The sequence below is a fragment of the Castanea sativa genome, chromosome 7 (assembly GCF_040712315.1).
Source record: "Castanea sativa cultivar Marrone di Chiusa Pesio chromosome 7, ASM4071231v1".
NCBI classification, from domain to species: Eukaryota; Viridiplantae; Streptophyta; class Magnoliopsida; order Fagales; family Fagaceae; genus Castanea; species Castanea sativa.
This window is the reverse complement of record NC_134019.1, coordinates 46,273,157-46,299,712: the sequence shown is the minus strand read 5'-3', so window position 1 is coordinate 46,299,712 and position 26,556 is coordinate 46,273,157. Positions and strand designations below refer to the sequence as shown.

General features: G+C 32.3%; 1 protein-coding gene and 1 pseudogene across 1 annotated transcript; both read left to right on the top strand.

Moving 5' to 3' along the window:
• The first annotated feature begins 16,563 nt into the window (after positions 1 to 16,563).
• On the top strand, positions 16,564 to 18,548 carry LOC142643749 (putative inactive chitinase-like protein LaCIC). The gene is made up of 3 exons (XM_075818464.1): positions 16,564 to 17,019; positions 17,590 to 17,740; positions 17,958 to 18,548. The coding sequence occupies exons 1-3, from the start codon at positions 16,581 to 16,583 to the stop codon at positions 18,349 to 18,351; spliced, it is 984 nt and encodes a 327-aa protein (XP_075674579.1). The 5' UTR covers positions 16,564 to 16,580; the 3' UTR covers positions 18,352 to 18,548.
• Positions 18,549 to 23,635: 5,087 nt separating this feature from the next.
• LOC142643689 (putative inactive chitinase-like protein LaCIC) lies at positions 23,636 to 25,315 on the top strand (annotated as a pseudogene).
• Positions 25,316 to 26,556: the final 1,241 nt, after the last annotated feature.

The window sequence follows — 26,556 nt, the reverse complement described above, 5'->3', positions numbered from 1 at the left end:
ATAAATGAATTGGTTCAATGTTTTTAATGAACTTTCATTATGTGAAATACAATTTTGATCTAGATGGCTATATCAAAATTCAAAAAGTCATTCAATTTGTGAAATACATCTTAAGACTTTAGGAGTTCATACATCTCTCTTTTAAATAATACTTGTATATTATAAGCTTTTGAGTAGTCGAGAGGGCCATGTCACCGTGTCTTAATGGTGTCTTTTAAGAAAAATGAGTAAGCATACCCTCTAAGAAAAAAAAAAAACCCCTCCAAGTCTTAACAAATCCCAAAAAGAATATCTCATGAGCTTCAACCATAGACACAATCTCTCAAAATAATTCCTGTCCAAACGACATCCATGGACATCAAAACGTACGGCTAAAAAAAACAAATATCTTTAGTCAATGAACAATAGGGGGAACAAAATTCACGTTAAATAAACTTATCGCCGTCAGATTCTACTATTCCCATATTAAAAAATTAACACTTACCTTTCTGGATAACAAAACAAAACAAATAATTATATAAGTGAATTTTTTTTTTAAAAGAGTTTCAACACATTCGCTTTTAACGATAATTCTTTATTATTAGATTATAATACTAATTTGTTTTTGGTAAAGGTGAAGATTGAACTCTAAATTTCTTATTCAACTATAAAAATTTTTATCAATTAAACTAACTGGAACTCATAAATAGATGAAAATGCTAGATCTCAATCAAAATTAGTAAATGAAATTCAAGTACGAGTTATTCTCATTAAAAAAAAAACGTACGGATTATGACCCAAACTTTGATATTAATTTGTATTGTAAATTTATACGTAAAATATAAATAAAAGGAAGACCATGTGAAGCGATAGAATCATGTGAATCATGTGGAAGTCACTTTCCTTGAGCTACTGCATATCCTACCTTTCGTATTACTAAATTTTATAAAGAAGATTCATTTTTCAAAGACTGACGTGACATTTCCTTTTTACGAAGCATGTTATTAAAGAATTTAACTAGTTTCCAAACTAGTTTTGGCTTTTTTTATTATTATTTACTCTTGAGCAATGCTAGGCTTGATCTAATAAAAATTTCAACTTGTTGGTGGCATGTGTTGAAAGTAAATCCCGTAATAATTTTTCAGTCTACTAGATGACAAAAACCATTGCTTTTCTATTAAATAAAAACAAACATGTGAATTATGTGGTAGTTACTTCCCTTGAGCATACTGCATATCCTCACTTTCGTATTATTAAAGTTTATAAAGGAGATTTATTTTTCAAAGACTGATGTGACATTTCCTTTTTACGAAGCATGTTATTAAAGAATTTAACTAGTTTCTAAACCAATTTTGGCTTTTTTTATTATTATTTACTCTTGAGCAATGCTAGGCTTGATAAAAATTTCAACTTTTTGGTGGCATGCGTTGAAAGTAAATCCCGTAATAATTTTTCAGTCTACTAGATGATAGAAACCATTGCTTTTCTATTAAAAACAAAATAACCATTATTTTTCTCATCAATTTTCAATATATGACGTTACATATTTTTGACACCAAAGTAAGATGCATGCACGCACGAGGAAAAAAAAGTGAAAATTGCAATAAATTTATTTGCGAATTGACATGAAACTACTTTTTCTTCTCATAATTCAAAAAATATCATTTAATTCAATTGAAATAAATTCTGTTTGTCTCTCGTTCACCTCCACTAAAAACATAGGTAAATAAGTTTTTTTTTTTTTTTTTTTTCCTTTTACGTCTCTCCTCTCAAAATATAAAAAGAAAATCTAAAAGTTAGGTTCTTTAAAGATTAAAAACATTCAACCAAAACAATCTTCAAATCAAAATTAAGAACACTCAATCAAACCTACCTTCACCCACTGTAATCTACAACCTAGCAATAAACCTTAGAGCATTCTCATCAAGAATGCTAAATATTTTAGTATTTACCATTTCAAAATTCTACTTTATCAATTTTAACATATCACTTTACAATTCACCAAACATCAAACATTCTTTTTTTTTTTTACAACTTCATTTGAATAATATTATTTTTATTCTACCACTATGTCCCTCTTTTTCCACCACTTTCTTCTCAGTCCAAGCAACCTCAGTCACAGTCACACCCACGGCTAGCCACTACCAGCCACCACCACCATAAAAAATAAAAATAAACCACTAGCTGGCAGCCATCACAATCCCCAACCACCAAAATCACAAACTCAAGCCCACAACCTCATCACCACCCAATCTCACATCCTCATACCACCATTAACCAGAAAAACAAAAACAATCGAGAGACCCACAACTGCCACAACTAGTATCGCCTCAACCACGACAACCACGCCTCAGCCACAGCAACCACACCTTAGTCACGGTCAACCATTGTCACGCCTCAACCACATCAACCACGCCTCAATCACAGTCAACCATTGTCACACCTCAGCCATAACAACCAACCTCAGTCACCACAAAACCCACCACCCACCTACCCCGATCTCAACCCCAACCAAAACCCACCACCATCCACCTACCTCATTCTCAATCCCAACCAAAACCCACCACCTTGATCTCAACCCCAGCCAAAACCCACCACCCCTATCTCAACCCCATCAAAACTATCGCCGAGCACCTCTGATACCCACCAAATCAAACCCACGAAACCCACCAAATCATGACCACAATCGCCAACCATAAATCCTTGAAGCTGAACGGAGAGCGGATGAATTTTAGAATGGAGGTAGTGTGATGAAAAGGGAAGGAAAATGATGCTTGGGTTGTGAAGGAGAACTAGAGAACGAGAGGGAGAATCTGAGAAAGGGAAGGGAGATGATGCCGTGTTTAAGAGATAGAATTAGACATCAATAAAATATTATACAATCTTGCTACAGTGCGCTCTCAAAAATGAGAGTGCATTGTAGCAAGATTGCAAATTTTATAGCATATACAAGTTTTGATGGAGTGGGTTTTTTGGGTTTCAGATGCTAAAAATTAGCATTTAGTATTCTTGATGAGAATACTCTTAGCTACCATGGTATTTTCCTACTATCAAAAACTCATCTACTACAATAGCCATTACAAAAGGGGAAAAAAAATGCAATCCATCACACCTAAACCCCACATTGCAAGACCCACATTAGAGCTCCACCGAACTCGTCGCCAATCCCAGTTGCTGATCCCAATATTTTGAAACAGAAGACAATGGGTTAAAAAAAAAAAACATGTATTGTTTGCTAAACTCAAAGTTGAGTTGATTAAAATAAAAATAAAAATAAAAAAAACTGAAAAGTTGAGGAGAGAGAGAGGATGGAGACAGTGGGGCACTGGTTAGAGATTGGTGGATTTATGCCGAAGGATGGAGATGGGTTTCGGTTCACTGATTCATTTAATCCAATTGAAAATGAATAGAAATAACCCACCCAATGAGATTGCTGGTTTGGTGGCCTAATTTGCTTGGTTGCATGTCTAGAGAGAGAGATTATTAGTAGGACGAGGAACAGCAAGAGTGGGATGTGGTTAATAATGAAAGTATTTTTGTAACAACCCAAGAAAAAGTGCTAGCTACATTTGCGCTATACCTCAAAAGGACTAGTCACAATTGAAGCTCCTTGTTATTGTTAATAAAGCCTAGATCTACCAACTAAATACTCGATGTGGGACCCATCACACACCCACACACATCACACAATCGATCAAATTGAGGAAGAGTAGCAAATGTTTGGGCTTTCGCTGGAATGTGCGCATGAGTGAAGTTTAGGAAATCAATTGAATAAGATTTGAACTTCAATGTTTAAAATTTCATTTGTGTAGACCTTTAGATTTAAAGGATTTAGTTTATTTTTATTTTGATGTTGGGAGAATATTATTTGGAGATCTTTTGAGAATTGCATTATTAAGGATATTTTTAAATTTATTGATGAAATTTTCATTGATGATAATTCTTTAGTTGTTAAGAGGGCATTTCACACTTGTAGGGTGTAAACTTTATATGTGTATGGCTATTGTCACGTATCTACTCTTACTTGGGTTTGGAGCGTGACAATATTTATGGTATTAGAGTCGGCCTAGTAACCCCGTGTGGTCTTAGAGACACTACCCCACAAAATGGGTCATAACAAGGGTGTTAGGGATTTAAGTAGGGGAGATTGTGATGCCCCAATTTGATTGATTGTGTAATGTATGTGGGTGCGTGATGAGTCCCACATCGGGAATTTACTGGGTAGATTTGGGCTTTATTAACAATCACAAAGAGTCTCAATTGTGACAAATTCTTTTGAGGTATAACGCAAATATGACTAACGTTTTTCCTTGGGTAGTTACAATTTTGATACTCAACAATATTACTCAATACTCAAATATCTTTAATTTTTACAAGAACAATATAAATTTTGTCCTTAAATTTTATAAAATTTAACTTTATTAATCATATTTTTACTTTTTTTTTTTATAGTTTTTTAGGAGGAAAGAGACATAAAAGGGGAACAAAAATACACATTTACTCCTGTTTTTGGTAGAAGTGGTTTATGTGAGACAAATGGATCATTTGGGCTGCATGTTCTTGGCTGTGGCATGGAGGACAATGGACTAGACGATCTGGCTTTGTACAGTGGAGGCCAAGTGCTGGAAATAAGTTCTGTAAAACTTGTCAAGGCTATTGAAGTTTTGAAGAGACAGAAAGGTTTTATTGCATACTTGTACGCAACAATTGTTGCATAATGGGTTATGTGACAGTAAAAAGAAAGCAACATGTGTTCAAGAGTTATGATCAGGTGGACCCTTGGACACATGTTACTTTCTTTTTATTGCGACATAACCCATTATGTAGCAATTTTTTGCATACTAGTATGTAGCAAAGCTTTTCCCAAAATATCAAAGTGCTCTATCTTTTTGTGTCATTGTGTTTGAGAAAAAAACGTGTGATAAAGACTAAAGATAATGACCCTATGCTTTTTCTTTATTATTATTATTTTTTGGGATAAGAAAATTTAGAAAGTGGTAAAGATTAATTTTTTTTTTTTTTTAGAATGAGGTGGTAAAGATTAGTTCATTAAGAGTTTAGTAATAATAATAATCCAAAATCACTAAAGAAAGAAAAGAATAATAATAATCCAAAAAACAAAAAAACCCCGCTAAAAATTAATGAATAAATCCATTCCAAATTGTATACATTGGATTCTCAAAAAAAAAAAAAAAATTGTATACATTGATAAATTTCAAAACTAACATAGATTTGATTAAAATTAAATTACATAGAATTTTTAAAGGACTTGCACAAGACTAACATAGATTTGATAGACTCAAAATTGCAATAAAGACTAACATATGTAATAACGCGAGCAAGAAAGTTAATTTTAGATGCTAATATGACTTGCTATATCGTTGTTGCAAGTGCTCCACGAGATCCAATTAAATGGTCCTATGATGGTTTAAAAAGTATGAACACTCAAATAAAATAAAGATTGTCAGAAAATATAATTGTTGGGATATTTAAAAAATATAACTATGGGAAATTTGAAAAATATAATAGTTGAGAATGAATAAAGGAAAATTTTAAAAAAAATGATTAAAAAAAGAATAAAAAAAGCTTAAAAATGAATATAGAATGAAGGAAGAAATGATATTTAAATGAGATGAAAAAATAATAATTGGTTGAAAAGTGTATTTGAAAAAATAAATAAACAAAAGGCAAAAGTAATTTTTTACTCTCCAAAATTGCAGTGTGTTATGCACCACTAAGAAACATTCAATGAATTAAGTGGGCAAACTCTAGAGAAAACTTTTTACAAAATTGCAGCTCACTTTTCGCGATGGAACCAAACCCAACTCCACTAGTAACTTGTGCCTAACAAAATGTAAAAATGGCCCTTCATCCGACCTCTATTGTATGCTATGGGTTCACTCTTTAAAAAGATGAATGAGCCCCTATTTTTGCAACAATAAATGATCTGCCATCTATTAAGTTCTATGTCACACACATGGAAAAATTTTCTTTATTTTGATCTTGCCATATAAAACTTTGTTTAGCCAAAGAGTTTATTAAATGACAATCTCCCGACTGTTTAGGAAATCTATTTTGTGTTGCAAGCAAGTGTGATGTGAAAAAACGGAATTCTACGGTACCCCCCCCCCCCAAAAAAAAGGGTACGGTACCCACTAATAAGTAACCTGCTATACCAGGATACTTTTTTTTTTTTTTTTTTTTTTCACATTTGACAGTTTCATCCTCACATTATACAATTCTAACATCACATGTGGCAATTATTTTCTCACATTTGATGGTTCCTTTACTTTTTTCTCACATTTAATGGTTTCATCCTCACATTGTGTAGTTCCAACATCACACGTGACAGTTCTTTTCTCACATTGTGTGGTTTCCTTACTTTTTTTTCTCACATTTGACAGTTTCATCCTCACATTGTGCGGTTCCAACATCATATGTGACAGTTCTTTTATCACATTGGGTGGTTCTCTTACTTTTTTCTCACATTTGACGGTTCCATCCTCACATTGTGTAGTTCCAATATCACATGTGACAATTCTTTTATCACATTTGGTGGTTCCCTTACTTTTTTTCTCATACTTGACCGTTTCATCCTCACATGGTGCAGTTCCAACATCACATATGACAGTTCTTTTCTCATATTGGGTGGTTCTCTTACTTTTTTTTATCTCATTTGACGATTTCATCCTCACATTGTGCAGTTCCAACAACACATGTGACAGTTTTTTTCTCACATTTTGTGGTTCCCTTACTTTTTTTCTTTCACATTTGACGGTTCCATCCTCACATTGTGCGGTTCCAATATCACATGTGACAATTCTTTTGTCACATTGGGTGGTTTCTTTACTTTTTTCTCACACTTGACAGTTCTATCCTCATATTGTGCAGTTCCAACATCACATGTAGTAGTTCTTTTCTCACATTTGGTGGTTTCCTTACTTTTTTCTCACATTTGACAGTTTCATCCTCACATTGTGCAATTTTAATATCACATGTGACAGTTCTTTTGTCACATTTAGTAGTTCCCTTACTTTTTTTTTTCCACATTTAACGGTTTCATCCTCACATTGTGCAGTTTCAATTTCACAGTTCTTTTGTCACATTAGGTGGTTCCCTTATTTTTTTCTCATTAGATGGTTCCCTTACTTTTTTCTCACACTTAACGGTTCTATCTTTACATTTTGCAGTTCCAACATCACATGTGACAGTTCTTTTCTCACATTTGGTGGTTCCCTTACTTTTTTTTTCCACATTTGACGGTTCCATCCTCACATTGTGTAGTTCTAACTTCACATGTGACAGTTCTTTTGTCACATTGGGTGCTTCCCTTACTTTTTTCTCACATTTGACGGTTCCATCCTCATATTGTGTAGTTCTAATATCACATGTGACAATTATTTTGTCACATTTGGTGGTTTCCTTACTTTTTTTTTCTCACATTTGACGGTTTCATCTTCACATTATGTAGTTTCAACTTCACATGTGATAGTTCTTTTGTCACATTGGGTGGTTTCTTTACTTTTTTCTTATATTTGACGATTCCATCCTCACATTGTGCGGTTTCAACATCACATGTGACAGTTTTTTGTCACATTTGGTGGTTTCCTTACTTTTTTTTTTATCACATTTAACGGTTTAATCCTCACATTGTGCAGTTTTAACATTACATGTGACAGTTCTTTTGTCACATTCAGTGATTCCCTTACTTTTTTCTCACATTTGACGGTTCCATCCTCACATTGTGCAGTTCCTACATCACATATAACAGTTCTTTTATCACATTTGGTGGTTCTCTTACCTTTTTTTTTTTAATCATATTTGATGGTTTCATCCTCACATGTGATACATAATATGACAATTCTTTTGTCACATTTGACAATGCCATCATCATATTAAGTTGTACCAACATTACATATGAGCGTAGCCAACCCAAACCAACCCCACCAAATTACCTAATAATCAGAGAATATATATATATAAATACTCCTAAAGTCTCTATAATTCCGAAATACCCTTAAATATACAAAAATTACCAAAACGCATTCTAGCAATTAAAAAATTACCAAAATAACCCCAAAACTCTCAAAATTATTAGGATATCCTTAAAACCTAAAAAATGACCGAGATGACCCTAAAATCTAAAAAAAGATTGAAATACCCTCTAAACCTAAAAAATAAACAAAATAGCCTTAGATACAAAACAAAATTACCTAAATGACCATGAAACCTAAGAAAATGACTTTGTAACTTAAAAAGTGATAATAATTCCCTTAGAACCTAAAAAATGACTGTAATGCACCTTAAACCTAAAAAATTACCGAAATGACCCTAAAACCTTAAAATTTTTTGGAAATACTCTTGAAACCTATAAAATGACCTTAATACCTCATTAAACTTCAAAATGGCAAAAATACACCCGAAACCCTCAACAATTACCGGAATACCCTTAGAACCTAAAAAATGATCAAAATACCTTTAAAACCTAAAAAATGACCAAATGATCCTAAAACCTAAAAAAAAAAAAGTCCAAAATTACCCTAAAACATAAAATAAAAAAAAATGATCAAAATAACCAAAAAACCTAAAACAATGACCAAAAATACCCCATAACACTTGAAAATGACCAAAATACCTTTGAAACCCTTTAGAATTACTAAAAGATCCTTAGAACCTAAAAAATAACTTAATGACTCTGAAACCTAAAAAATCACTAAAATGACCTCATAACCTAAAAAATTACTTAAATACGCTTAAAACCTTAAAAATGACCGTACTTTTATCACATTCGATGGTACCATTACTTTTTTCTTACATTTGACAGTTTCATCGTTACATTAGGCAATACCAACATCACATTTGATTATACTTTCGTTACATTTGGTGGTACCGTTATTCTTTTCTCACATTTGATAGTTCTAATATCACATTAGGCAGTACCAAATCACATATGATCATACTTTTGTTATATTCAATAGTTCTATTATTTTTTTTTTAAAAAAATAGTTCTGTTATTTTTTAGTCACATTAAGCAGTACCAATATCACATATCATTTTATTGATTTATAACAATCTTGGTAATAATTACAATGTTAACAATGAATTTTCCCCAAAATAGTTATAAACTTGAAAATTAACAAAAATACCTAAAAACTAAGGATTTCAAAAAATAGTCCTAAAAATATATAAAATGACTAAAATGCATTTTTAAACTTTCAAAATTAATAAAAAAAAATCACTGAAAATGAACAAAGTAGCACTAAAAATACCTAGAATGATTACAATACTAAACATTTTGAAAATGACCATACTAGCATTTTAGTCATTTTATATATTTTTAGGACTATTTTTTGAAATCCTTAATTTTCAAACTTTATATTAAATGACCATAAAACTTTTTTTAGCCACACATGATTAGAGTTATTAAATGACAATCTCCCGTGACTATTTATTATTCCCTTTGTAGTTGGTGTTTCCTTCTCCCCAATTGCCTCATTATAGTGTTAAAATTTTGATGATCTTCCATCCAAATATTCCAACTACCTTGGACCAAAAAGATATTATTTGTAGGTTTTGTATAAATGTGTGTACACATATAATTTTAGCTCTCTTCATGATCCTAAGAGCTTTAGATATTAAGAGGACAGATCTTATGAAGAAGCCAACTTGTGGATTGCCAAATTAAATGTAATTCTTTATCATGTGGCACCTCTAGTGGGATTCATTTTCAAATTTCGCCCTTTAATCTTGCTAAGCATCCAATATGTGGAGTTTTGATGTGCATGTAAGAATTACATTACTCTTAGTCATACATGTCTAAGGACAAAATTGACTTATTTTTTAAAGTTGGAGATTAAATTGACACAATTAATAGTTAAATGACCAAATTTGAACTTTTACCCATAGTTGGAGAACCAAATTAGTAATTTGACATACGTTCGTATGTTTCTCTTAAACAGATCTTTATCTCATATATGTGTGTGTATATATATATATATATATATGTTCGCACATTTTTTAAATAAAGCAAACAATTTCTTCAATATCTTACAAATGCTACGTTTGTTCAAACTCCCTATTGCAGGCAACCAACAATAACAATCTCTACTGCATTGGTTAAACAACCACGTGAAGAACTATAGCAGGGATGATGGATTGCGAGAAATCCCTTTCGGAAACTGGAAGGGATCTTAAGAAGGCACGGGAGACAAGAGGCTAGCTTTTGCCAATGGGGATTAAGAAATCTTAGCTTTATGATTTTGTCATTTGTCTTGGGTTCTCTAGTTGGTTTGGAATCTTTATGTATATTCATAGTATACTCAATTGAATATTTTTATATAAAATAAATTGGAATTTATGATGAAGAGTGACAATAGTATTTGGTTATTGTTGACCCATATATTGTATTCTATCTATCTTAAAAGCTTTTAAAACTATCTAGTGATTTACCTTCATTGAAATGAATTAGAAGCTCTCTTTATTTTGAGGTTGGATAATTTCTTTGCTAGGTTTGAGCACCATTTCTGCATTAACATTATTGCAAAGTCATGCCAGATTATTATTAAATGAATATTTTTAATTTTGACCTCATTCTGCTCTATAGTACCACTTTTTTTTTTCTTTTTTTTTTTTTTTCATGTTGGGGGCTCCCATTAATTCAATTATTGTATGGCAAATGTTAATCAGCAGTGCAATGTGCTATTTAAGGATGAGTTATTTTGGGGTTTAGCTAATAAAAAATTGTTATAAATTAATGAGAGGGACTAGAAATATGACTGAAGTGATAAGCAAAACTCAGAAAGTTGAATTCACTGGCTCCACATCCTACAAAACCGGTCAAAAATCTGACACAAGGTAAAAAACTCTGACATAAAACAATTTCTTAACAAGCATGGAGCCCGTTAGAATCCTATGTTACTTTTAAGTAAGAAGAGTGTGAGCCTTGTGTTAGGTGGACTTCCACCTGGCCCTTTGAGACATGGATCTACTATTGTCACATTAGTCTTGAAGTATGTGACATTCTTGCATTTTGTTATCTTCACAAATATTTAGTAGGTTTGGGAATTGGATTTGGAGAAATTCAGCTTATGAGTAATTTGCTCCTTAAAGTTCCTTATTCTTTGGTTTTTTTTTTTTGGTTCATCAGGAAGCAAAATTAGGTCATTCTTTAAAGGTTTGGAATTGTTACCCTCTCTTGCTGACAAAGTGGTCAAAGAAAAGGGTATGTCATGTATAAATGTAAACTCTGTTTTGATTTGTCATATTGGAACTAAGGGGGTAGATGATGGTGGGGACTAATAACATTGTAATTTATGAGGGTAGGAGTGAAGCTACACATTGCCCATGAAGACACCTTTCATGCATAGTTTTTCTTGCATGTTTAAACTTACAAACTTTTAACGAGATGCCAATTTCCACTAATAATTTTACATATGTATGTCTACTCTAATATCAAGATGAAGAGAATACTGACTTGCTATCAAAACTCTCATAGCATATTCTGTTAGTAAACAAGTAATTAATGTATTTATGATACTATGGAGGAAAATATTTTAGAATTGCTTTATCTTTTTTGTTTGAGATTTAAGAATAGTATGCTTAGGAGAGCCTCAAAAATTGGTATGAACTATGAACAGCTATATTGCTATTTCACTTGTCCACGGAACCTGACAACCTGTTACTGTTTTGTCAGTGAAATAATGAATTTATTTGAGTTCGTTTTGGTGTTAGTTCTTAAAGAAGTGGATCATGTCTCGTGATGAGTAGAATATCATTGTCAATTTCATTAATCTGCTGGTTATTGACCAAATGGTGTGTTGGTGCCGTTGTGGCTGGAACAAATACTAACTGAGCAATTCGATTATTTATGTTCATTTTGATAAATAAGTACACTGTACTTTTCAGTTTTCACCCATCTGTCAGTTATTGGTTGAGCTATTTGTCATATATATATATTCCATAGAAGCTTTATTGGGTGATAGTTGACTTGCATTGGATTGAAATAGGATCTGTAAAATCGAACTCTGAATCATCAAATTCTGTAGAAAGCTGGTTTGATATCAAGAAAGTTCAACAGTTGTTCAATCAAAATAGGTAGCTTGCTTATTGCGATGATTTTGTCCAAGTGACAATTTGGTTCTTTGTCATGTAATTTTGAAGGACTTAAAAGAGTATTTGTATTAGCTCGTGCATAATTTTCTGTCTATTTTAGCATTAGAGCATACTTTTTTTCTGTTAATGTTCGTAGTAGTTCTAATTCTAAGAAGCTTAAATAGGATGGCAATGGTTGATTGACGCGCAAGGTCACCTGGAGCCAGAACGATGTCGTCTTGGCTGTGGGTAGGAGTAGTTTAGTTCTGGCGCCAAATACAGTTATCCTTCAGTTATAAATTCTGTTATCATTCCGCAAAATTTGGAACGTTGGTTAATCTGTTATAGATAGGCTCAGTGTAATATAAATACGCTTGTACTCTCAGGTTTATCATTATTGAGATCATAATAGAAATTTCTCATTTGTCAATCTCTCTCTCTCACTCTCTCTTGGTCTTTCTCTCTTTTTCTTTCTCCTTCTATCAGTTTTTTCTCACTTCACAAACAGATCTTATCTTACTATAATCCTTGTAATTGTATCACACAAAACAACAAGGATTTCTTCATTTTCTATATTACTCAACTATTTTTTTAAACTACTTGCATCAAATTATTTATTCTATATTTTATTTTAATTAGATAATCATTTTTCATTCTGTTTTTATTATTATCTTTACAAGGAGAGAGAGAGAGAGAATCTAATGAGAGCAAGAGGTGAGAGAAAAAAAATTAAAAAATTAAAAAATGCCAAAATGCAAAACTCACTTTCTAAATTTTACCACTTTTCATTTCAGTATTTTAAGTTTGCATTTTGTCATTTCAATCTTCTAGGTTTTGAACTTTCTCAATTCAGTCTTCTTTTAACTCATCATCCATATTTGCCGTTAAACACCCAAACAATACTGTTTTGGCCATAATTTAATATTTATTTTTATTATATTATTTATTTCTTAATTTAAAAAAGCGTTAATTAAAAAAATACCTCAAAAATTAAAATAACCCATGTAAGACCCACCAACCTCATCTTAAGAAGAACAACTTTAATCCCTAGCCTAACCAGATAAGGAGAGACCTAGAGGGAGAAGAAGAGCGAGAGATTTCCTAGTAAATCTTGAACAATTCTGTCTTTGGAGCGTACATCTTGAACAACGAATTCACAATCGAAATCGGCTAATTGGATGAAGCTAGTGTCGGCAGGTTGACCTCCACCTTGTGGGTGAAAGATCGTTGACTCTAGTATTAAAGGGTGTCAACCATCTTCTTCGCCCTTCAATTTTTTTTTTTTTTTTTTTTTTAAATTGTTTAAATTTTCTTTTAAGGCTGTGTTTGGGAAGTTAAGAAAAAAAACAGTGATGACTGACCTTGATGTAGGAGAGGAGTGTAGCGTTGGAATGAAGTTTCAACTTGTCCTCATAGTAATCCAGCTTCGTCATACTCACATCCATGGCTGAGAGTTCAAAACTGCTTTTTCAAACAAAACAAAACAGAGAGGGCAAGAGAACTAGGAAATTATTTATGGGGGGTTTTCCTTAATTATGGTTTTTTTAATTAAGAAATAAATAATAAAAATTAAATTATGGCCAAAATGATGTCATTTTGGTCATGTTAACGGCAAATATTGTTGGTGAGTTAACAGAAGATTGAATTGAGAAAGTTTAAAACTTCGAGGACTGAAATAACAAAATACAAATTTAAAGAATTGAAATGAAAAATTATGAGACTTAGAGAGTGAGTTTTGCCTTTTAACTCAAAAAATAATAATAAAATAAAATTGCATATTGTAATGGGTTTTCATTCTCAATGCCTAAAGTGTTATTAGTTAAATTATATAAGGTGAATTTCTTTTGTGATCCTATATATCTTTATTGATTTGGATATGGAGGGCTAAGAAAAAAAACAATTTCTATCGTTTTGTCTAAACCGCATTGAATATCCTATCCTAATTCCTACATATTATTTCATGACAGTCAACTACGATAGTCATTTTCTTTAGTAAACAATAAAATATTAAAATAAAAAACACAGGCATTTTAGTGTGGAAAAAATCCCACTACTTTTTGTTAGATATCATTCTGCATTGCATATTTTATTGGAGCATGCCACAACAAAAGGCATAACTTATGTCATAACTTGCTCATGTGGTGAGTTGTGATTGGTGGAAAGGTGTTTTCATATAGACCCATCATCACCCTTCCACCAACCACAACTCACCACATGACGATTAGTTGTGACATAAATTATGATTTTTGTTGTGTCACCAGACTTTTTCTTTTTAGTGAGAAGAGAACCACTCACAATCGCAGTAGTCTGTAGTCTATTGATGTGGCTCTACTGGACTAGACTTGTACTAAAATAGCCCAACACTCTGCTTCCGTACACCCTATATGGCAACACGCCCATTTTATTTTTTTTCTTTGGTTGTCTTTTCTGTTGCTCCCCTTTTGACGTCAACGAATGCACGAAATCCAAACTAGTTCAAAATGATTACTTTTACTTGAAACTTGTAATATAATCAGACACGCTCTTCTTTTAATATGAGATATGATTAAGGTTATTTTTTATTTTATATTATTTTTTATGATTCAAAAGTTGAGATTAACTCTAATATTTTTAATTTTTAATCTCCAACTCTCGAAAGATAATTGCATCGATCTCAATTCATTAAACTAGATGTGAAACACTGTCTATGTAGCATATTTTTCACATGTTTAAATTTCTTTTTTAATTAGCTAAATGCTCTAAGAATCAAGATTAGTTTAATTCTTTTGGTCTGGGTTGTTGGTGCCCTCCTAGTGTGTATACTGTATAGTTACGTAGAAAGTGAAATTGTCTATTTTGTTTCCTTATAATTTTCTTTTTGTTAAATACAAATTTCAATTCATCAAAAAAAAAAAAATGAAACACTGTTGAAAATCAACAAAAATAACTCATCAAATCAACCTAAGAAAAATGATTGTATTTTTATTTCATTCTAAATATGAGGAGTCTATTTTACTACTAATATATTATTTATTGATTTGAAAGAGTACAAAGTATTACCTCATTTGAAATTTTAAGTGTAGTGCTACTTTTTTTTTTTTTTAGAATACTAAATATTTTTAACACACACGGGGAGAAAGTAGAAGGTTTTAAAGAAACTTACAGTGGTGTATATTCAAAAAGGTCTAAGTGATGTGACACTTAATACACTTTTAAATTTGTAATGTTTAATTAGAACAATCAAAATAAATTTATTTCAAATGAAGAGAATCCTTATATATTGAGATCAAATAATGTTATATCAACCGTGGAGTGATTGTTAAGATTGGCATTTGGCTCTTTTCAACTTCCTCTTAATGAAACCATTTTCCCATTATTGATTATTCTACCTCTACCAAATATGGAAGAAACCAAATTTCAAAGTTCAAAGGTGCCTTTAGAGGTGACAATACTTTTGACATGATTCATGAATACGATACTAGTTTTTGAGAGTTAAAGTTTAGCCTTAAGGGGTTGTGTCAAACATGATTAAAAAAAAAAAAACATGTCAATTGCAAGTTAATTTGCTTAACATGCATTTGATACAATAAGATATGATTATTCATTCGTGTCGACACAAAATAACCTATTTTAACATGACTCATTTAAACTGTAAAATAATCATATATTTATTTTATTTTAGATTAATCTATTACCTTTTAGATTGTATGTTTTAAGTATTTGATGTTATTATGAACTTCTAGATTGCATGCTTTATAAGCACTTTGATGTTATAATTTTACCTTTTAAATGTTTTTCTTTATAGGTAGCTTGATGTTATGATTTTGTATGTAATTGGTTGTTTATTTAAATTTAAAAAAATATTTATAAGGTCATATAGTTTGAAATGTGTCATGTTTGAAGTGGGTAAAATGAGTTGTAATTGGGTTACATAGCTTGTTTAATATTAAAAATGAATCCTTTTATAAAAGGATCAGAGAAAAATGGATTTGAACTGCTTGCAAGAATGATTTTTAAAATGAGTAATGTTGTATTTGTGTCAACTCAACACAACATTTTTATTAACCATGTGAAGTGAATTGCGTCTTAATAAACATGTCATGTTTGTGCCAATTTATTTAACTAGATGCCCTTATCTCAACATAACACAATGCAAATAAGACAAGCCAACATGAATTGCAACCCCTAGGTGCTTTGTGATGGATTTTTTGTTAGGCGGGCCCTTTTGCGCTTTTTATTGTGTTCACATAAATAGAGACAAACTTAAAAACTGAAGGTAATAAAAAGTTGAGTTCTTCTTATAAAAGTTTTTTTAAAAAAATAAAATAAAAGTGCAAGTTCTTAAAAAAGGATTTGCCCTACCTCTTCTTTTTACTCTTCAGTTAATCACATGTTCTTCTTTTTTAAAGCTAAATTATTTAACAAGTCTAAAAACATTAAAGATAAACAGACAAAACTTGATCCCTCTCTGCTATGCTATATATACCATTCCACTCACCATCCTCAAACATCAACTAGAAACACAAACAACTATGAAAATGAGGTTTTGTGCTTTGGTAATTTTCTCTTTGTTGTTCTCTTCATTCCAAGGAGGCTTAGCTGAGCAATGTGGTACGCAAGCAGGGGATGCTCTTTGCCCAGGTGGGTTGTGCTGCAGCCAGCATGGCTGGTGTGGCACCACAGCTGATTATTGCTGCACTGGTTGTCAAAGCCAATGTAGTAGTGATGGTTGTGGTGGTGGTGGTGGTGGTGGTGGTGGAGGAGAAGGAGGAGATATTGGTAGTATAATTTCAAGGGATACTTTTGATCAGCTACTACCGCATCGTAACTGCGATGTTAAAAATTTCTACAATTATGATGATTTTATAGAAGCTGCAAATTCCTTTCCTGGCTTTGGCACAACTGGGGATACTAACATTCGCAAAAGAGAGATAGCTGCTTTCTTAGGCCAAACTTCACAAGAAACTACCGGTAGTTCACTTTACCATACTACTTAGAGAGGTGCTACGTCCACAACATTTTTACAACATTTTTACAACAAATCATAGGTGGTTAGTTATTATTGGTTCAAATTTGAACTTAACACTAAAATTACTTTTTTGCCCCAACAATAACAACCAGTAACAACCTGCCACTTAAGATTTGTTGTAAAAATGTTGTAAAAATGTTGTGGACATATCATTTCTCTACTTATTAGTATAACTAAACAAATTGTTACATAGATCATAGATGACATGAATACCATACTATATATTGAATATTGATTGCTAAAGGAAAACATGATTTTGTCACATGCCATAGTCTATAATGATAACATTCTGTCTTTATTTTATGTCTATATGAAAGTGACTGATTTTCAAGTCTAATTTAAAGTGATTGCTTTTAATTGTTAATGTATTCAATGACTAAGGTCACTCATGGATTACAATTTAAAGATAAAGTGTATTATTTATATAATAATTTAAAAAAACAACAATGACTTTGCTACATGAGTTATACAATTTTTTTTGTTTAATGAATTAATTTATGCTGTACATGTAGGGGGATGGGCAGCTGCACCTGATGGCCCCTACTATTGGGGGTATTGCTTTGTTAGGGAAATAAATGGTGGAGTATACTGTGCACAGAATCCCAATTATCCTTGTGCTCCTGGTCAAGAATATTATGGCCGTGGTCCTATCCAACTTACATGGTTAGTTCATGACCTTATAATCCACAGTTTAATGATCTAAATTTTGTACTTTAGAGTCACAATAATTTTGACAACATATTTCACATGGTAGTGTCAATGATAAATCTATATGAGAATCAATAATAATTTACTAAGTCAAAATTTTTGTCCATGTAACATTACTCTTTGTACTAAAACTATTGTCATGTACACTAAATCACTAATTATGACAATTCAGGAACTATAACTATGGGCAGTGTGGAGAAGCCTTAGGGTTGGATCTATTGAACAACCCAGACCTTGTGGCCACTGATCCAATTATTTCATTTAAGACAGCAATCTGGTTCTGGATGACCCCACAGTCACCAAAGCCATCATGCCATGATGTAATCACTGGAAATTGGAACCCGTCTAGTGCTGACATTGCAGCTGGTCGGTTTCCTGGCTATGGTACCACCACAAACATTATCAATGGTGGCCTTGAGTGTGGTCAAGGTTGGAATGAAAGGGTGGAGGGCCGCATTGGATTCTATAAGAGGTATTGTGACTTTCTTGGAGTTGGCTATGGTGACAACCTTGATTGCTACAACCAAAGGCCTTTTGGAAATGGACTGTTAGTGGACACAATGTAATTCAATAATCCAAAATTCTGAATCTAGATTACTAGATTTAGTTTGTGGACACCATGTCCTTGTCCTAGCTTTCTAAATTACTTGGTATTACCTTGTAGTCTTGTGGTTTAGATGAAGAATAAAGATCCTCCGATAGGTTAATCGAGGGTTTGATGCGAAGACAGATATGAATGTTACTATTAATATTAAAAGGAATGTTTTTCTTTCTTACTTAATGAAGTAATACATAACTATGCTCTCCGAAAAAAGAAAAAATAAATTTACACAAATGTTAAAAGTAATTAAAGTGGATTAGAGCATCCCAACAGACTAGGTAAATGCAAAATCCTCTCTAATTTAGGGAGTAAAACCAAAAAAATATTGCTCCAACAGTCTCAGTCACTATATAGTACAAGAACAGTCACTCTTTTGGTCTAGAATGCTACTGCTTATTAACAAAAAAAGAACATTAACTGAAAAAAAAAATTAACACAACCCAATTAAAATATTCAAGTTTATTTCATCGGAAACAAATCTCAATCAACCTCTTTTCTCTCAAACGACTCTAAACTCAAGAGGGAGACACAGTCAACACAAATCATAAAAAAAAATCTTGTTGTCATAAACCTAATCAAAGTAGGGGGAAGAAGAAGAAGACAGAAACCGATCTGTGATCTGATCATTTGGGCTGCATGTTCTTGGCTGTGGCATGGAGGACAATGGACTAGACGATCTGGCTTTGTACAGTGGAGGCCAAGTGCTGGAAATAAGTTCTGTAGAACTTGTCAAGGCTATTGAAGTTTTGAAGAGACAGAAAGGATTTATTGCATACTTGTACGCAACAATTGTTGCATAATGGATTATGTGGCAGTAAAAAGAAAGCAACATGTGTTCAAGAGTCATGATCAGGTGGACCCTTGAACACATGTTACTTTCTTTTTATTGCGACATAACCCATTATGCAGCAATTTTTTGCATACTAGTATGTAGCAAAGCTTTTCCCAAAATATCAACGTGCTCTATCTTTTTGTGTCGTTGTGTTTGAGAAAAAAACGTGTGATAAAGACTAAAGATAATGACCCTATGCTTTTTCTTTATTATTATTATTTTTTGGGATAAGAAAATTTAGAAAGTGGTAAAGATATATATATATATATATATATATATTTTTTTTTTTAAAGAATGAGGTGGTAAAGATTAGTTCATTAAGAGTTTAGTAATAATAATAATCCAAAATCACTAAAGAAAGAAAAGAATAATAATAATCCAAAAAAAAAAAAACCCGCTAAAAATTAATGAATAAATCCATTCCAAATTGTATACATTGGATTCTCAAAAAAAAAAAAAAAAATTGTATACATTTATAAATTTCAAAACTGACATAGATTTTATTAAAATTAAATTACATAGAATTTTTAAAGGACTTGCACAAGACTAACATAGATTTGATAGACTCAAAATTGCAATAAAGACTAACATATATAATAACGCGAGCAAGAAAGTTAATTTTAGATGCTCATATGACTTGCTGTATTGTTGTTGCAAGTGCTCCACGAGATCTGATTAAATGGTCCTATGATGGTTTAAAAAGTATGAACACTAAAATAAAATAAAGATTGTTGGAAAATATAATTGTTGGGATATTTAAAAAATATAACTATGGGAAATTTGAAAAATATAATAGTTGAGAATGAATAAAGGAATTTTTTTTAAATGATTAAAAAAAGAATAAAAGAAGCTTAAAAATGAATATAGAATGAAGGAAGAAGTAATATTTAAATGAGATAAAGAAATGATAATTTATCGAAAAGATAATTTGTCGAAAAGTGTATTTGAAAAATAAATGGACAAAAGGCAAAAGTAATTTTTTACTCTCCAAAATTGCAGCGTGTTATGCGCCACTAAGAAACATTCAATGAATTAAGTGGGAAAACTCTAGAGAAAACTTTTTACAAAATAGCAGCTCACTTTCCGCGGTGGAACCAAACCCAACTCCACTAGTAACTTGTGCCTAACAAAATGTAAAAATGGCCCTTCATCCGACCTCTATTGTATGCTATGGGTTCACTCTTTAAAAAGATGAATGAGCCCCTATTTTTGCAACAATAAATGATCTGCCATCTATTAAGTTCTATGTCACACACATGGAAAAAATTTCTTTATTTTGATCTTGCCATATAAAACTTTGTTTAGCCACAGAGTTTATTAAATGGCAATCTCCCGACTGTTTAGGAAATCTATTTTGTGTTGCAAGCAAGTGTGATGTGAAAATAGGGAAATTCTACGGTACCCCCCCAAAAAAAGGGGGGTACGGCACCCACTAATAAGTAATCTGCTATACTAAGTTACTTTTTTCTCACATTTGACGGTTCCATCCTTACATTATATAATTCCAACATCACATGTGGCAGTTATTTTCTCACATTTTGTGGTTCTCTTACATTTTTCTCACATTTGATGGTTTCATCCTCACATTGTGTAGTTCCAACATCACATGTGACAGTTCTTTTCTCACATTGTGCAGTTCCCTTACTTTTTTTCTCACATTTGACGGTTTCATCCTCACATTGTGCAGGTCTAACATCACATGTGACAGTTCTTTTGTCACATTGGATGATTCCCTTACTTTTTTTTCTCACATTTGACGGTTTCATCCTCACATTGTGTAGTTTCAATATCACATGTGACAATTCTTTTGTCACATTTGGTGATTCTCTTACTTTTTTTCTCTTACTTGACGGTTTCATCTTCATATGGTACAGTTCCAACATCACATATGACAGGTCTTTTCTCATATTGGGTGGTTCCTTTACTTTTTTTCTCTCATTTGATGATTTCATTCTCACATTGTGCAGTTCCAACATCACATGTGACAGTTTTTTTCTCACATTTGGTGGTTCCCTTACTTTTTTTCTCTCACATTTGACGGTTTCATCCTCACATTGTGCGGTTCCAATATCAAATGTGATAGTTCTTTTGTTACATTGGGTGGTTGCTTTACTTTTTTCTCACACTTGACAGTTCCATCCTCACATTGTGTAGTTCTAACATCACATGTAATAGTTCTTTTCTCACATTTGGTGGTTCCCTTACTTTTTTCTCACATTTGGTGGTTCCCTTACTTTTTTTCTCACATTTGACAGTTCCATCTTCACAATGTGCAGTTTTAATGTCACATGTGACAGCTCTTTTGTCACATTTAGTGGTTTCCGTACTTTTTTTTTTCCACATTTGACGGTTTCATCTTCACATTGTGCAGTTTCAATTTCACATGTGACAGTTCTTTTGTCACATTGGGTGGTTCCCTTACTTTTTTCTCACACTTGATGGTTCTATCTTCATATTTTGCAATTTCAACATCACATGTGACAGTTCTTTTCTCCCATTTGGTGGTTCCCTTACTTTTTTTTTTTTTTTTTTTTTTCATATTTGACGGTTCCATCCTCACATTGTGCAGTTCCAACCTCACATTGTGCAGTTCCAACTTCACATGTGACAGTTCTTTTATCACATTGGGTGCTTCCCTTACTTTTTTCTCACATTTGACAGTTCATTCCTCACATTGTGTAGTTCCAATATCACATGTGACAATTCTTTTGTCACATTTGGTGGTTCCTTTACTCTTTTTTTTTTTCTCACATTTGACGGTTCTATCTTCATATTATGTAGTTTCAACTTCATATGTGATAGTTCTTTTGTCACATTAGGTGGTTCCCTTACTTTTTTCTCATATTTGACAGTTCCATCCTCACATTGTGCGGTTCCAACATCACATGTGACTGTTCTTTGTCACATTCGGTGGTTCTCTTACTTTTTTTTATCACATTTGACGGTTTAATCCTCACATTGTGCAATTTTAACATCACATGTGACAGTTCTTTTGTCACATTCAGTGGTTCTCTTACTTTTTTCTCACATTGTGGTAAATTTTCTAAACTTTTAAAATTTTCTTCCAATTTTTTTTAATTAAAAAAATTCTAATAAAAGTTGACGAAAATATTTTAATTGAATAATTATAAAACATCAAGGACCAAAATGAATGCTAAAATTTATAAAGAAAATTCACTTTTCAAAGGTAATATTGTTTAAAGATTGATTTGGACATGGTGCATAGAAGCAATATAATATGTGATTATCTTTAAGGATAATAAAACTTTTTTTTTTTGCTCAATAAGGATCATACAACTTATTGGTTCTGATATAGGATCTATCATGTAAGTTTGCAAAATATATGTATTATGAAAGAATTTAACTAGTTTCCAAACCTGGTTTGCCTTTTATTATTCTTGAGCATTGCTAGGCTTACATGTCTAATAAAATAAATCCCACATGGGTTGGAATCATTTTTCAGCCGGGTAGATTTAGTGTCGGTATCCATTGCCTTTCTGTTGAATAAAAAAAATAACCATTATTTGTCTCATCAATTTGAATATATGATGTTACATCCAATCCATAATGCTATTTTGACACCAAATTAAGATGCACGCATGAGAAAAAAAAAATCAATGTTTTGGATTGCATATATATATATATATGCAATATTATTAAAAAACAAAATTTGATTATGGCAAATACTTGTTAATAACTTAAAAACACGATTAAAATAACATTTTCAAGTTATGAATATACTGTATAAAACAAATACCGCTCTTTTATTATAACCAGTTGATTAAAACTTAAAGCAAACAAAGACCTCTATATATAGTCTAGATATGTCATATTGGTCACATGTTTAGAAATAGGAAAACACCATCATAAAAATATATGTATTAATTTCAAACTCAAGTGCAATAATTTAGATGTAGTATATTAAGTTCCTCAATTTTTATATGTAACTTTGAAATATTAACATTAAAAATATGTAACTTAACATGTAATATATTATGTTCCTCAATTTTTATCATTACAAATATTAACATTATTTATGTCAAATTGATCAATAAAACCAAATGTTTAAATTTAATTTATGAAACTATTGACTGTATCTAAGATACTAAATCTTAGTTATTCATTATGAATGATGTCTACAGATTATCAATAGTATTCTTTCTTTTTTTGATAAAAAAAAAGGAGAAATTCATTCAACTAAAGAACAGAACCAGAAACGACAGGGAGGACAAAGCCTGGAATGATTGTGGCCATAAATTAATAGCATTCATGTACAACAAGACAAGGTCACACAAAAAGTAGCCTACGTTTTCTTCCTTTTTAAAGCTAAATTATTACTAGATGAGATGGGAAGCTGAAATCTGCCATCGGGTTATTGAACAAATATTCCAAAAACATTAAAAGATAAATAGACAAAACGTGATCCCTCTCTACTACGCTATATATACCATTCCACTTGATCACCAATTCACCAACCTCAAACATCAACTTGAAACACGAACAACTATGGAAATGAGGTTTTGTGCTTTGGTTATTTTCCCTTTGTTGTTGTCTTCATTCCAAGGAGGCTTGGCTGAACAATGTGGTACGCAAGCAGGGGGTGCTCTTTGCCCAAATGGGTTGTGCTGCAGCCAGTGGGGCTGGTGCGGCACCACAGCTGCTTATTGAGACGATGGTTGTCAAAGCCAATGTAGCGGTGGCGGTGGTGGTGGCGGTGGTGGTGAAGAAGGAGATATTGGTAGTATAATTTCAAGTGATGATTTTGATCAGCTACTACCGTATCGTAATGATGTTGCCTGCCCTGCTAGGAATTTCTACACTTATGATGCTTTCATAGAAGCTGCAAATTCCTTTCTTGACTTTGGCACAACTGGGGACATTGACATTCGTAAAAGAGAGATAACTGCTTTCTTAGGCCAAACTTCACACGAAACTACTAGTAGTTCACTTTACCTTACTTATTAGTATAATTAAACAAATCGTTACAGATCATAGATGACATGAATAACGTACTATTGAATATTGATTGCTAAAGGAAAACATGATTTCATCACATGCTATAGTCTAAAATGATAACAATCTTTCTTTATTTTACATCTATATGAAAGAAAAAAAGGGACAAAAAATACTTTGGTAAAGTGAATTGATTTTCAATTCTAATTTAAAGGTATTGCTTTTAATCGTTAATGTACTCGATGGCTAAGGTCACTCATGGATTACAATTTAAAGATAAAGTGTATTACTAAAAAAAAAAAAAAAAACCCAGCAATGACTTTGCTACATGAGTTATACAATTTGTTTCTTTAATGAATTAATAATTTATGTTGTATATGTAGGGGGATGGCCAACTGCACCTGGTGGCCCGTACTCTTGGGGGTATTGCTTTGTTAGGGAAATAAATGGTGGATTATACTGTGCATGGAATCCCAATTATCCTTGTGCTCCTGGTCAAGAATATTATGGCCGTGGTCCTATCCAACTTTCATGGTTAGTACATGACCTTATAATCCAAAGCTTAATGATCTAAATTTTGTACTTTAGAGTCACAATATTTTTATTGCATATCTCACATGATAGTGTCAATAATAAATCTATATAAGAATCAATAATAATTTACTCACTCAAAAATATTGTCCATGTAACATTACTCTTTGTACTAACGCTATTGTCATGTACACTAAATCACTAATTATGACAATTTAGGAACTATAACTATGGTCAGTGTGGAGAAGCCTTAAAGTTGGATCTATTGAACAACCCAGACCTTGTGGCCACTGATCCGGTTATTTCATTTAAGGCAGCCCTCTGGTTCTGGATGACTCCATAGTCACCAAAGCCATCATGCCATGATGTAATCACCGGAAATTGGAACCCCTCTAGTGCTGACATTGCAGCTGGTCGGCTTTCTGGCTATGGTACCACCATAAACATCATCAATGGTGGCCTTCAGTGTGGTCGAGGTCCGAATGCTCAGGTGGAGAGTCGCATTGGATTCTATGAGAGGTATTGTGACTTTTTTGGAGTTGGCTATGGTGACAACCTTGATTGCTACACCCAAAGCTCTTTTGGAAACGGGTTGTTGGTGGACACCATGTAATTCAATAGTCCAAACTTTTGAATCTAGATTACTAGATTTAGTCTATGGACACCATGTTCTAGTCCTAGCTTTTTAAATTACTTGGTATTACCTTGTAGTCTTGTGGTTAAGATGAAGAATAAAGATCTTTTGAATAATCGGAGAGGTTATTTAAGAGTTTGATGTGAAGACAAATATGGATGTTGCTGTTACTGTTAAAAGTAATGCTTTTCCTTATTATTTAATGAAGTAATGTTAAATGTTTGCGTAGCTATCCTCTCCAAAAAAAGAAAACAAATAAATTTACACAAATGTTAAAAGTAATTAAAGTGAATTAGAGAATCTTCAACGAACGAGATAAATGCAAAGTCTTCTCTAATTTAGAGAGTAAAACTTTAAAATATTGCTCCAACAGTCTCAGTCACTCTATAAACAAGAAACAATCACTCTTTTAGTCTGAAGTGCTACTGTTTATTAAAAAATAAAAAACATTAACTGAATAAAAAATTAACTTGACCCAATTAAAATATTCAAGTTTATTTCAACGGCTATGGTAACAACCTTGATTGCTACAACCAAAGACCTTTTGGAAATGGACGGTTGGTGGACACTGATTAAATAACCCAAAATTTCGAATCTAAACATGTCCTAGCCTTTTCAATTGCTTGGTATTACCTTGTAGTCTTGTGGTTTAGATGAAGAATAAAGATCCTTTGATTAATCGGAGGTTAATCAAAGGTTTGATGCGAAGATAGATAAGGACTTTTCTGTTTCTCTTTTCTTTCTTCTACCTTCTTGTTTGCTGTGGATGTTGCTGTTATTATTAAAAAATATTTACACAAATGTTGAAAGTAATTAAAGTAGATTAGCTCCTTGAAAGTCCTGTTACAAAATAGCAGCCCAATATTATGCACCACTGTCAAACATCTAATGATTTAAGTGGGCAAATTCTAGAGGAAGCCGAAATAGCAGTCCTTTGTACCGGAGCCGAACCCAACTCCACCCATAACTCTCTTAACCTTGAGAGCCCAAGTTCTAGTAAGGCCCAAGGCCAATAGCATAACTTGGGCTTGACAAGTTGTAAAAAAGGCCCAATGAGACCATTATATTGTATGCTACGGACTATGTTTTTATCATTCTCATTCTTTATAGAGATGAATAAACCCCCTTACTTTTGCAGCAATGAATGATTGGTCATTGATTAAGTTCTATGTCACACAAATGGACAATTCTCTAATCATGATCTTGCTATATATATATAA

Bases quoted from the DNA above. Each gene is read 5' to 3' on its own strand.
- LOC142643749 (XM_075818464.1), top strand. From the start codon at position 16,581: ATGAAAATGAGGTTTTGTGCTTTGGTAATTTTCTCTTTGTTGTTCTCT. The intron at 17,020-17,589 runs GTAGTTCACTTT...CTGTACATGTAG, and splicing joins AACTTCACAAGAAACTACCG to GGGGATGGGCAGCTGCACCT. The intron at 17,741-17,957 runs GTTAGTTCATGA...ATGACAATTCAG, and splicing joins GGTCCTATCCAACTTACATG to GAACTATAACTATGGGCAGT.